Raw genomic sequence first — 13,013 nt, forward strand, 5'->3', positions numbered from 1 at the left:
TTACTTATTTATATATTTTCCATGTTGAGGTCAGCTTCAAGTTAATTAGGAGTACATTTATGATTTGTGCCCTTGAATGCTTTTTAAAGTAATTGCCGTGCTTGGCTAATTCATGGATTTTTTTTTTTTTCAAATTCCGCTGCTTGAGGTAATGCTAAGGCATGTGTTTAGGTATAAAATGTTAATTAAAATATATATATATATGTGTGTGTGTGTGTGTGTGTGTGTGTGTATTTTGACTTTCTAGCTGCACCTCACTTTACTGAAAAGCCTCAGGATGTACAGAAGACCATTGATGAGACTCTGGTGTGGGAATGCAAGGCCAGTGGAAAACCAAAACCCTCGTACCGCTGGCTGAAAAATGGAGAGCCTCTGGACCCCATGGAGGTAAAATGGATTTCTTCCTAAACTGAGATTTCTTACATTGCTGCAAAGGCACATAAAAAAAAAGCCAATTCCCTCCTCTGTGCAGCACTGGCCCCCACAAAAAAGCACAGCAAAAATAGAAAGAAACAAATGAAAAATAAATTAAAATAATACAAAATGGGTAAAAAAACCCAAAAAGGATTTTACCTTTGATCACAAAATCAGTCTGAAACAAAGAAGCATCACCTTTTCAGACTGAATTGTCAAATTAACTTTGGCTGAATTGTCAAACACTGCAGATTCTTTGAAACAAGATAATAAAATGATAACTCTATTTTCATGCCAGAAAATCAGTTTAAAATTGTGGTTGTGCAAATCACTTGCTGGCCAAACTCCTCTGCTGTTTCAGGTGGTTGGTTGTAAGACTTTGCAACATAGCAGCAAAAAACAGAACAGTTTAGGTATCCTGCTTTTTTATTTTTTCATCTACACGTTTTAACCACACACATAATAAACATGTACTGTGTGCTTACGTTTCTCCTTAGATTTGGTTCCATAAAAGATGCATTTAATTACCAGCATAAAAACATACTACTTTGTCCTCTCCACCTCTAATCGATACCAAGTAGTACGAAGGTGTGCTTTGAAAACAAGCACATTAAGACTACAGAAAGACTGAAGTATATAGGCTGGTAGTTAAATGGTATTGTTATTGTTAGCAGCATAGCAATAGTTCTTTTTCAACAGCCCTTAATCAGTTCATTGGGTGGAAATGAGCATAATTTAATGTGTAAGATGAAAGATCACAGCAGATTCCTGCAGTAACACGCAGTGCATCTTGGTTAAAGGATGCACTGCGTGTTACTGCGCTGTTTTGCTGGGATTCACTTTGCTTCGAAGCAAATAATGCTTCCAACTCATAGGCTTGTACTTGGCAAGAACATGTCAATTTGAAATGCCTCTATTTGCTTGGGACTAAATTTGGCATCAAACGTGTGTGTGTATGTGCCGGGGGTGGGTGTTTGTATGTGTTTTGCAAAGGAGCCAAAGTGATGCCATTTTCTGCCTGTCATCAACTGGGGACTTTGTCGACAATTTAGCGCTCAATCTCACTCTTATCTGCAACTCTCAATTTTATCATTAAGTCTCTCCTCTCTGGGGAGGGTGAGAAATGCCTTATCATCCAAAGTGCATTTCACATTTAGGCAATTTGCCTTGTTTTGTGATATTGTGCTGCTGGAGTGAGTGTGCTTTCTGCCTAAAAAGACCAGCTCGAGAGAATCACAGTCACCGATTGTGTCAGAATTTGGGCTGGGTGTAATGGGCTCAAAACTGGACAGTTCCTATTTTGTTTGGACATGCCTTTAAAGGGGGGGCTGGTGGGGTTTTGTTGTCTGGAACTGAGATAGGTACCCCAAATATGTGGCACTTTAATTTAAGAGCTTAATGTCAACACACAAGCACCAAGGAAGATTACGTTTTTGCCATTATGACACCAAAGTATTAATCTGCAAAGTCTGTATGAGGAGCAGCTTAAGTCTGTATCTGTAAAAATAGGCAATATTGTTTTAAACATTTTATCTCTGAGCCATTTCAAGTTATTATTTAATTTGAAGGCCCACACATGCTTAACCACAGGAAGCCCTTATCATTCCACATGCGCATTTGCAGCATTGATTAGTAAATAACACTGTAAAACTTCCTTTGGCAGGTAGCCAAGGTAACATATTCTCTGTACATGTGGCTATATTAATGAGGTGGGGTGTTACCATTTTCAAAATGCCACCGTCAACGGCGGCAACAGTAAATCAATTTCCAAACCCAAAGGTCAGCAGTGTAGAAGGAGAGGGAGCAGGAGGGGAAGGCCAAGGGGGCCATTTGTTATTCCTCATTAGAATGGATCAGTTCTCTCTCCCTCCTCTCTGTCTCAGCATCCTCGGCGCTTTCTTTCTCTTTCTTAAGCTATCTTTCAAGCTTTTTCCTCCCTCTCCACCTCATTTTCCGTCTGTTCCAAGGGAATTAAATGGCGCAGAGGAGAGCTGTCACTTTAAAATGTCACCCTGGCAAAACAAGAACCCACTCATGCTTGTACTTTTTTCACTACACTACCAGCTCCCCCTTTTAGTTACATACACGAGAGATGGTTTCTCTGCCTACGACCCTCAAAACCTGCTACGTGCCTTCGGCAGTTCTAATGGTGTAGTTGCGACAGTCTAGCTACTATAGGTGAGCGATAGGATCAATACAAGATACAGAGAAAGCAGCAACAAGGTGCCCATGACTTAACTTTTCAGAGCTCAGTTTGATAAAGTGTTCATATCAGACAGGAGTCAAGCATAATTAAAGATGCTGATAAAGTAGACGATGCCACAATTTGTCTTCAGTGCTAAGGAGATTGTGATAGAGCTACCACTAAGTGTCAGGGTACAGAATAGTGCAGAATGGCACCAACCCGTGCTTTTATGGACTCATGAGTGCACAGCCCTGGGCTTGTGCGCTGTGTAACCTGAAAAGAACCATCTATCATCTATTCAAAATCCTCCCTCTCTTTGTGGTCCTCTCCCTCTCTCTCTTTATCATTTTCTTTTTTCCTTGAATACACATACATGCACCCAGCCGTAGCCAAATTTATGGGACTGCTTATTTTCCACCTGGAAACTGCATCAACACCCAGGACACCCTCTGGCGGTGGTTTTAGTTGCTAGGTCAGCCATGTCTCTATCTTGTGACTAGTCGTCAGTAAGAACTCTATTTGAAAGTCCTCTGCGGTGTCACAGACTGACGTTAAGGGACAGTCCTTGTCTTTTCAAGTGCCAGTGCTGTAATGATTCCAGACGACAGACAGACTGGCGGCAGGACCCTCTGGACTACTTTGTCAGAGGCATTAAAAGGTCCAGCTACACTCTATGGAAAGATCAAGGGCAAGAACAATGAGTGCTGCCACAATTAAAATGGGGTAACTATAAAACGGGAGAAACAAGAGGAGCCAAACCTTGTAAAGGTCAAACGAGCGGTGGAAAGTGAAGAACTTTGTAACAGTTTTATTACGAAGGTGTTTTTGAAGGCATATGTATTCATTTTAAAACAATTACTAGCATTGTATATCTATATCTATATATATTTATAAACTATGTACTGAGTATTTGATGGAGTAAAAAAAGAGTCAGCAGCAAGTTTGATGTGCTTGATTTTAATTATTATTCTGTAATGAATGTTAATTAAATCTCTCAATATAGCTCTGCCCGCTGTAAGTCTTTTCAGTCTGGCACTTTTACAGTATCATATACTTGTTAAAATACTAATTTTGCCGTTAGAGACGTGCTGTCAAGTTCTCCTCGGTTTCAGTAAAACACCAGTTGAAGTGCAGAGTACGTGGCGTACCAGAATACCATCTACAAAGATGGTGGTCCTGATTAGATGCAAACCTTGGAGTGTACTGGGGCATATTTTTGCACCTGAGGCAAGAACCTTCAGTTGCTTCCTCAAATTTTCTCTTAACTTGTTTGTTGTTTGGCTGTTGAGCAGTTTTCAGTTCAGATCATTTTAAGTATTTCATGCATGCACGTGTGTCTTTCTGTCTCCAACAGGACAGAGTTCAGGTGAATAATGGAGTTCTGACAATCAGCAGCTTGAACCTGGCTGACATTGGCATGTTCCAGTGCGTGGCAGAGAACAAGCACGGTCGAATCTTTGCCAATGCCGAGCTAAGAGTTGTAGGTAAGACCAAAGATAGAAAGCTGTTCATTTGTCTAAATTAACAAAACAGAATTTAACCCAAGGCCATATATCTTATACCTGCTAGAATAAAAATGCTAAATACATTTTTCCAGTAACATTCTCCTTTTTTACTCTTTCATAAAAGTCTTTGCAATACAATAAATATGAATTTTCTTCACTCTGTGAAGGAGACTGAAGAAAAAACACATTAAGTTCTGAAGTTCTGTTGCCCGTAGTACTCTAGCTCTGTGCACATGACCTTATTTGATGCTTGTCCATGCCTAGCAAGGCCGAAGTGACTGACATGTTTACTGGACTATAAACTGAGTGTTTGTGTATACCAGGATAAAAAACTATATGTTGAATAGTTATATATTATGTTATTCAAATATCATCAGGGAGAGTTTTCAACTAGATGGTCAAGAGGCACATGATAAAATGGCTTGTTTCAGACAGATGATGACCTTAGAGGGTGCACTGATACCAAGCATAACATAAATAAGAACAACTTTTTACTGTCAATTATGCAAATATGCTCATTATGCACCGTTTCCAGAATATTACCAGAAAACCTCCACTTCTTGTGAAGTTCATGGATCACATGCGTTTGTGTTTTTGATGTATGGTTACTTTCGGTAGATGCAGTGTAATTATGGAAAATGAGGCATGTCTCAAAGTACAGCTGCGGTAGCTGACACAATATGCAGCGTATACTGTAGAGTTAGAGTAAAAGGCTTTTGGTTTGGAGAAATTGTCAAAAGGCAGGCACATAATTGGCAACAGGAATTCAGGTGAACGGGTAAAGGTAGTACAAATAAACAAGATGCTGAAACCGTCTGGGTACGAAGAGCTGAAAAAATGTATTCCATATCTTGTCTGGTATACTTACTCTTACTCATTTGGCTCTGCACATTTGGGCTATTGTTTTGGAAACAGAGTGAATCCTTTTCCTGCAAACTGCATTTTAAGTACTTTGGCGTGTGAGTTTGATGCAATAACATTTGTAAAACTCTCAGGAGCAATGCCACGGCTCGACAGATGAGGTTTAAACGCTTTCTGTTCAGAAACACATCTAACGCTGACAGTCAGCTGAACATAAAGTAACTGCAAGAATGCAGACAGGGTTGATGATGTAAAGGTCACAGAGCCGCTTGGTGCGAAGGTCTAAATATACTGTAGCAGTAAAACAGTCACCACACAAGAGCTTGGCCACTAATTGTCAGCGAGTACTGATACCTAATGCCAATAACTTGTTGTATTGTCACAGAAAGTTATCTGGATTTGCATATTGCATCAGAAATATAATGAATAATTAATAAATAGTTTCAGTTATAAGACATCTAAATATGTTGGAAACTTGAGTAGGTGGATTTGTTTATAATTAACTATGTTAAGCTTGCCTAGCTAATTAAATTCAATTATTATTATTGCTTTTTCTCTTTTCTGAAGTACAGAATATGACAGACATTGGTCTACGCGACCTGCTTTTAAGTTACCCATTATAAACCGATTGTACTGAAAGTCCCGAGGTCATATAAACCACCCATGTAAACAGAAAAAACGAGGAAGACAGAAACCTTTGGCTTGCTTTTCACACAGAGTGTCAAGAAATAATTGTGAGGGGGCAATATGTGCATAGGTGCAAGCGTACATTGTTGTATAGCGCTGCATACGCACGTGCACCGGCATATGTTGGCAGGTGCTCAGCCATGTCACTGGCGCCAGGCTGTGTATTCACTTTGAAGAGCTTTCTGCTGAGTAGTTTCGCATACAAAACAGCTCCGGACGACGGCGCCTTAGTAATTAAGGCCTAAAGCAACAGCAGCAAAGCCTCCCTCTTGTTTTACATTCGCTCGTTTTGCTTCAGAGTCCCGCGGTTTTATCTTTAATGCATAATGTCGTCCTAAGGAAATCTGGAAAATCACTTTCTTTTCAAATAAAATGTGCCACGTCTGTTCTCCTGCATTTACGGATGCATTACAGTCTTTCCATGTGTGGATATGTGTGTGTTGAAAGAAAAGGATGTGAGAGCTGACCTGCCTAATGGATTTAGTGACCTGTTTTAGGAAGCTCGGGCACTCTAGCTCTTCCACCTTGCTCATCGGTCTCTTTTTCTCCCTTTCCTTTTTTTTTACGCCTCTCTTGTCTCCCTCACAGTATTCACATGCCTTTCCACTTTTATTTTTGTCCACCAGCAATTGCTCCAGACTTCTCCCAGAACTTGTTGAAGGCCCAAACTTTGGCCCGACAGGGTGGCGACGTTCTAATCGAATGCAAGCCCAGGATGTCTCCTCGAGGCATGATTTCATGGCGGAAGGGAAAGGAAGCCCTGAGAGAGAGCCACAGGTAACAGGTTTCTTTGTGTTGAGCTGTAAGTGTATCGAGTGGCGGATCACTGTTGTTTAGCTTTTCTGCTTTACTTGCAGAATGTTTTTTTTATCGATGTATTCAATTTTTCCCTACTTGATATTCAAGTGACAAATAGCAAAGAGTAAAATCACAGTGTGACACAATGCAATTTGAATTGCATAGTGTGCTCTCTCCCTGCTTTCTGTGTTTCCTTCCTGAACTCTGTTGTAGTCTTCAGGCCGTGCTCAAAGCTGAGTTTCTGCACTGTTTACTTAAGGTAATTGGGCATTCCTAGACTGCGGCACTTGGATCGATGCACTGATCCATCAGCTCATTAGCTGCATGTAAGGCCTGGAGGGTCATTAGAGCACAAGTTAGACGATGAGCCAGACCACCAGCGAGACACGGAAGGAGTGAAATCCCCAAAAGGACGGATCAATTGACAGCTGCTGGACATACATTCTTTTATGATAGTGTTGGTGACACAAGGGAAACCGGCTACACAACTTGTTTTATTAAAAGTCAGGTTAAGTACAGATCAATGTGATGCTGCTGTGTGCTGGAGAGCATAAGGCAAAAGGAAAAACAAATGTTAATCAGACAAGAAGGAAAAACAAGTCTTCCCCCTGAGACATAATACTGGCTAAGGTAGAAGTAGGAAGTAAAGTTAGTAACTGATGGAGATTTCTACTGTTTGCTCACACAGTGCAGCAAATGGATGCATGCAGACATTCACTTTTCCTTAATAATGTGTTTTTTGGGGCGAATATTTTAGGTGTACTGCTTTAATCTGCCATTGTATGATAGTAAATCACTCGCTCTCTGTTTGACAGCATCTGTATTTTGAACAGCAGTGCACCAGCAGTAGGTAACGCTCGCCTGCTGGCAAATCCAGTGATGTAGCAGGGGTTCACATTTCTCTCTTGACATGGGATTAATTGTTCACCTGGCCCAGCAGCTTTTCCACATCTAACCTCTGGTATACCCACTGGCGCTGCAGCGGGGGGTGCCGGAGGTTTTGTCATGTCTCGGCTCTCCGCTGCAAGAGTGTAGGTTTGGAAAATCATGGGGTTCGATTTCTTCACTTCAGAGAAATATTTTATTTGCAGCAGCACATGGTTGCAAATGGCTGATAAATATTGGGACCAGCTTGCAGATTTATCACCCTCTTAAGCATTGAAGGAAATTGCATCCATACTGCATTATCAATTGTACCTATAAAGGCCAGATTTGCCCCGTTAACGTTAGAGCCTTGCCCTGAAGTGGGAAAGATGCATGCAAGACGTTAGGTTCTGACATTATTGCAACATCTCTTGCAAGCCTATTCCCTTGTTCCTGGCTCATTAGCATTTACTTTGCTCCACATCGAAATGGGGGCTGTTACCAATGCTATTACAGCAGTGGCACAACACTAATCCATCCCACTGGCTCAACTAAAGTACCCATAATTCCTTCTAATCTTCCAGGGATAATGTTTTCAAGGATCTGGAGTAGGAGAAAACAAATCAACTAAGAACAAGGCGGGATCTGATTAATGAAATCATGCAGGGGTGATACCTACTCCAGCTCGCATTTCTAGTATTCACAGTATAATGAAATAATTTTATAACAGGGTTTCTGTGCACTTATGTGGAGAACTTTGAGGTCAACGATAAAGTGCTTACCTTAATTTAATTTCAGCGCTGACCACTGCCAGCTATTGCAAAACGGATATAGGAAATAGCTCTCAGGAATATTACCTTTAGATTGAACCACGGTGCTTAAGATCGTTATGCTAAACGGTAGTATATGTATCACTTTATCATGTAATGGGAATCAATTTATAATCCTAGTACTCAAAGAGCTTTCCAGCTGTGTTTCCAGAATGTGCTTCATTTATGAGTGACACAAGTATTACCCAAGTATACTGCAAGTTCGTAGTAATATGCTGAGTTAATTATGCAGCGCTTTTTAAGTTGGCTAAAGTAATGTTTTTCATTTACAGCCTCTTGATTTTTGTTGCACCATGGAGAGACAGTGCAGGCTTTTAGATCACAGCCAGAAGCTCACTTTAACACCAGCAAGAAAGGTTGAAGTAAAGTGTCTGTTTACTATATCACACTGCTCAAGCTTTTATGTGCCCCACAAATTTCCCCAGTGCCTTAATTGCTCCAGGGCAACCTTTTAAAGGAAGGGGAACCAAGCAAAAGCATTTCAGGCTGATAATTCTCCTCACATCTTTATCCCACACCTTTACTTTGTAGCTTTGGTGAAGACGAGGCCTGACATTGTCTGCTGCACTGTTTAATGGCAAGTGTTATCCGTGTGACATCTCATATCCATAACTCTTTGTTATAGCCCATTACAAAGGAAAGCCCTCAGTTCAGTTTGGAGTCCAGCTCCGTGGGGAATGGGCACCGTTGAAGGGGCTAATGTATTTTAACTCCTTCAGCCTTTGATGCGACACAGGTCATTTTAAAACATTTTAACGGATCCACGTTGCCTTAAAGAGACCTTTTAAAAATCAGCGTTCCAGCTCCCGTTTCATACCAGTTATTTTTGAAAACCTCTAAAGCCTCTAACCGTTACTCCATAATGTGCAGTTCAGTTGATGATGTGGGAGCTTCTAGTGTGGGTTTGCAGGGCAAGACATTTATTGACAGGATAATTGATTTGTAAGGATACAAATACGGTCAGAAGATTGTTGAAAGGCAGTATCAAAAATTGTTGGGAGATAATTTAATCAAATTGTCATGACCTTTCCGACCGATGAAATAAACCGAAGACAGCTTTTCCGCTGCGGTTCGTCTTTGTAAAAGAGATGACGCCGAAGGATTTTCTCCTTTGCATCCATCAAAAATGTCAATAACGCATTTTGCCTTCGAGCGCCGAGTGTTTGTTCAGCGTTGTAGTCTCTTCCTTTGACAAATTAGTTTTCAACACAGAAATCCTGACACATGGCAATAATCATGTCTTCCGTTTTGTCAGTTAAACCATCTCATCCCAATCTAAGTGTAACATCTGTTTCACATTAGGAAATTTTAATTTGTGCTCATGAGGCTTAATGAGTTTGTAATAACTTTGACAACACCCGAACAAATTAGTTCAACCAGCAGTGGCTGTCTTGCACGACTGGGAAAGTTGAGTTTTTTTATTGTCTTTTTTTTTTTTTTACAGTTTGCTATTTTATTGAAGACTGCAGGGACTTTTTCTATATAGCTTCCCCTCTGGGATGATCAGGGCTGGTGGAGACAGTGTGGACATTTCAGCAAGTCACATTCAGAGTGACAACTGAGAGATGGCTTTTTGTAACAAGTAGTTTGTCATGCTTCTGTGCTTATTTTCCTTCTGTCTACAAAGTACAACAGATAATGAGCGACAATTATAAATAAATAATGTAAGTTTACGCCTTCATTATTTTCTGTGGAAATCAAGATAAGTGAAAAACAGCAGATATCCTGTTTCTCTAATCATGGCAAGCTAAGTGACTTGAGAAAGCAAGGCGTGTGATAAATTACATCTAGTAATTAAAGGAAAATCAGAGATGGCAGTGGAAATGTGGTTTTTAAAACCCAGCAAAAAGGTTAGATGCTAACTGTTTGCTAAAATGGAACAGCTTTGCGACATATCGAACCAATCTCGTGTGAGTGATATATGATAATGCCATGATGAAATATGGGTTTTCAAATGAATGGCTGTGTTGCCCTGCATGCTGAACACATGAATAAATCCTTTTAGCTTTTAATCTGAGCATTTGTTCTCCAGCTTGTGGCCAATTTTTTCTTTTTTTTCACCAAGGCAAAAGGGGTGCTTTTTTGGCATCACATTAAATAGAATTAATCAAACCCTTTTATTTCATTATTTTGTACCTCAATCACTCGCGCGGCCGTACTTTTCTAAAGTGTTTGCTTGCGTAAGGCGTTAGTGGATCTCAACAAACAAGTTTCCCACTTACATGGTTTTTTTTCTCCCTCTTTTATCCTCCGTCCTTGACTACATTCAAACACACCGTAATGTGGCAAGATGAATTTCGTTAAGCCTATTTTGTAACATGTTATTTGTGCCCACATTTTCAGTGCATATTCAAGGCCTTGCTGACACCGACATGCTTTTAAGACCTGTTTTCGAGTGTTTTTAGTGCTGCCGGAGTGAGCGGCGGCATTTTTGTGCTTTCCTTTTTTCCCCATTTCTCAGCTTTCCACGCTTGTTATATGCCAATAAGAGCAGAGAAAATATTTCTTGATTTCTTTGATTTCTGTTTACAGTTGGTTGGTTTATAGTCAAAAATTAAAAGCATCTACTACTACCAAAATAGCACCAATAGCCACCCCACAGTTACAGCGACAGGTCGTGCAGGCACTGTTAATGCTAGGTTCCTGCTTATGTAAAAGCACTGAAAGGCTAACAAATTAATCAGATAATGAACTTGATGTTTTTATGCATTTCAAATATACAGTATGTAAAAATGTGTAATTAACTTTTGTTTTACCCTTTACAGAGTTATGGTGTTGGATAATGGAAGCCTGCGGATCTCCAATGTTAGTAAATTGGATGCTGGAATGTACACATGTGTAGCCAGAAACCAGTTTGGAGTAGCGAGTAGTGCTGGCAGCCTTTTGGTGAAAGGTAAAAAATTGTTCCCTATGTCTAAGCACACTAACAGTGTCTATGTCCCCCCCAACAAGTATTTCATTAATGAGTTTGTTAGCTTTTGTTTGTTGAATCTGTTTGTATTTGTATTTTCTTCAGTTTTTTTCCATCTAGCCTTTGCACTAAAGTAAAGCATTTACTTTATGGAAAAACCCCAAGCGCATAGACGTCTGCTTTAAAGCTGTGAGACACAGTGTTACTCTTTAGATGAGCACTGAGCATCACTGCAAAGCTGAGGACCAAACAGCAAGGCAGAATTCCTGGTGAACTGTATACAGTCCAATTAGTTGATTGACGGTGGCTGGAGGAATTGGAACATGAGGCCCCTTGAGTTCATGCACCGTTATGTTTAATTCATACTTTTTTTGCAGAGTGGCACGTAGCCATGTTTAGTTTGTTGAAGATTCCTTTCCCTTTATTTCGGGCACTTTTGCCGAGCAAGGAATTTTCTGGGTCTTTCTAAAAAGCAGAGTCAACAACACTGCTCTATTAAAATGCCTTTTGGTGATTCCTCTTCACAAGTACTTTAAATTGCAAATTGCTTTGCAAAGAAGCCCAATTTTGCTGTCTTTTTTCGCCCCACAGCCTCTTTACACATAGCAATGAATGCAGTATATATATGTGTGTGTGTGTGTGTATATGCATGTGTGTGCCTGTATGTGTTTTCTGTCTGTGAAAGAAATTTTATTCACAAAAAAATGCAGATTTATGATATTAATCAGTAATTATTCTATAGTAATGCTTAATCAGTTAATTAATATATGTCCAGATAATTTGTTTTGTGTTTTGGTTTGGTCATTTTTAGGGGTTTTTTGACAACCAATGAAAATACATGAAATGGCAATTTTATAAATCCTCTGCTATATTTAAAATCTCGGTGTATTCAGTTATCGAAAGCAGAACACGCTCCAGTTCCTTACATTTGTTATTTCCGAAACATTCAATTAGTACAAAGTTGGAATGATTTTTATTTTTATAAAAAAAGAGTCTCTCCTTCTCTGCTTTACAGAGGTTCATCCTGAGCTTCAGTTCATTGTTTGGCTGTCAGTCAATCCACTAATCACTCTGCATTACCTTCCCAGCACCAAGCAGCTGAAAAACACCGTTAGCTACCAGTTAAGGATCCAGTCCTGATGACTGAAAATGAATCCTGGACTTTATCATCTGCCCACAAATACAACTGCGCATTAATAAATCTTTGTGTGTAATTGCTGGATGGGTAAACAAGCAGCCTAATTAATTTGCCATATCAATATGAAAGGTGTTCCATCTGTGTGTGCTTTCTATCCTCCTGTCTCCTTAATTGCAGATAATTGGCTTTCACTTGGCTGCTCAGTGGTAAATCATTCCTAAGATTTTACCAGGAGCTGATGGCTGATGTTCCACTTCTGGGTTATTTTGACTCTATTGAGCCTCAGCCGTGCTGTTTAGGCTTCAGCACCTCATAATGTTGATATTCAGACAGATCTCTGTATTTCCTATGCTAATTCGAGCCGAGACGTTGAATTCATTTCTAAACTTATCAACCTTCCTCATGAGCGTTTGAGCATATACTGATTTTCGATACGTGTACACGCTGGTGATTACCATGCGCAGAGCACACCAATGGAAACGAGGCGGCCGGTTTATGATTTTCCTTCCATTTGTAACAGGAAGTAAACGCGACACGTCGGAAATCGGAAGCAGAAAGTTTTGCTTCACCTATTTTGCATCGAGAGCCAAGCTTTCCCAAAAATCACCTGGAATATACTTTCATGACCATTCGGTTCTCCTAAGGGGGTGAAGATAAACAAACAGCCTTGTTTTGACAGAGAGAATATAGACCTTTACTCCTCCTGACATGCTGCACTGGCTTGCCTGTCCATTAGATGCTTATGACATGAATGCATAATTCACATTCAGCCTGGTTTATGGTCCTCTCTACACCGCACTGAACCACACTCTGAACTGCA

General features: G+C 40.1%; 1 protein-coding gene across 1 annotated transcript in view; it reads left to right on the top strand.

Annotated features, from left to right (window-relative positions):
* The window catches only part of cntn3a.1 (contactin 3a, tandem duplicate 1), a 76,100-nt gene that overhangs the window by 47,508 nt on the left and 15,579 nt on the right, over positions 1 to 13,013 (top strand). Inside the window, exons 9-12 of the mRNA XM_006785511.2 lie at positions 248 to 387; positions 3,954 to 4,083; positions 6,279 to 6,429; positions 10,910 to 11,037. Of these exons, the coding sequence (XP_006785574.2) occupies positions 248 to 387; positions 3,954 to 4,083; positions 6,279 to 6,429; positions 10,910 to 11,037 (549 nt within the window). The remainder of the gene's footprint in view (positions 1 to 247; positions 388 to 3,953; positions 4,084 to 6,278; positions 6,430 to 10,909; positions 11,038 to 13,013) is intronic.

The sequence above is a fragment of the Neolamprologus brichardi genome, chromosome 20, assembly GCF_056152115.1.
Source record: "Neolamprologus brichardi isolate AB-2024 chromosome 20, ASM5615211v1, whole genome shotgun sequence".
Lineage (NCBI taxonomy): Eukaryota > Metazoa > Chordata > Actinopteri > Cichliformes > Cichlidae > Neolamprologus > Neolamprologus brichardi.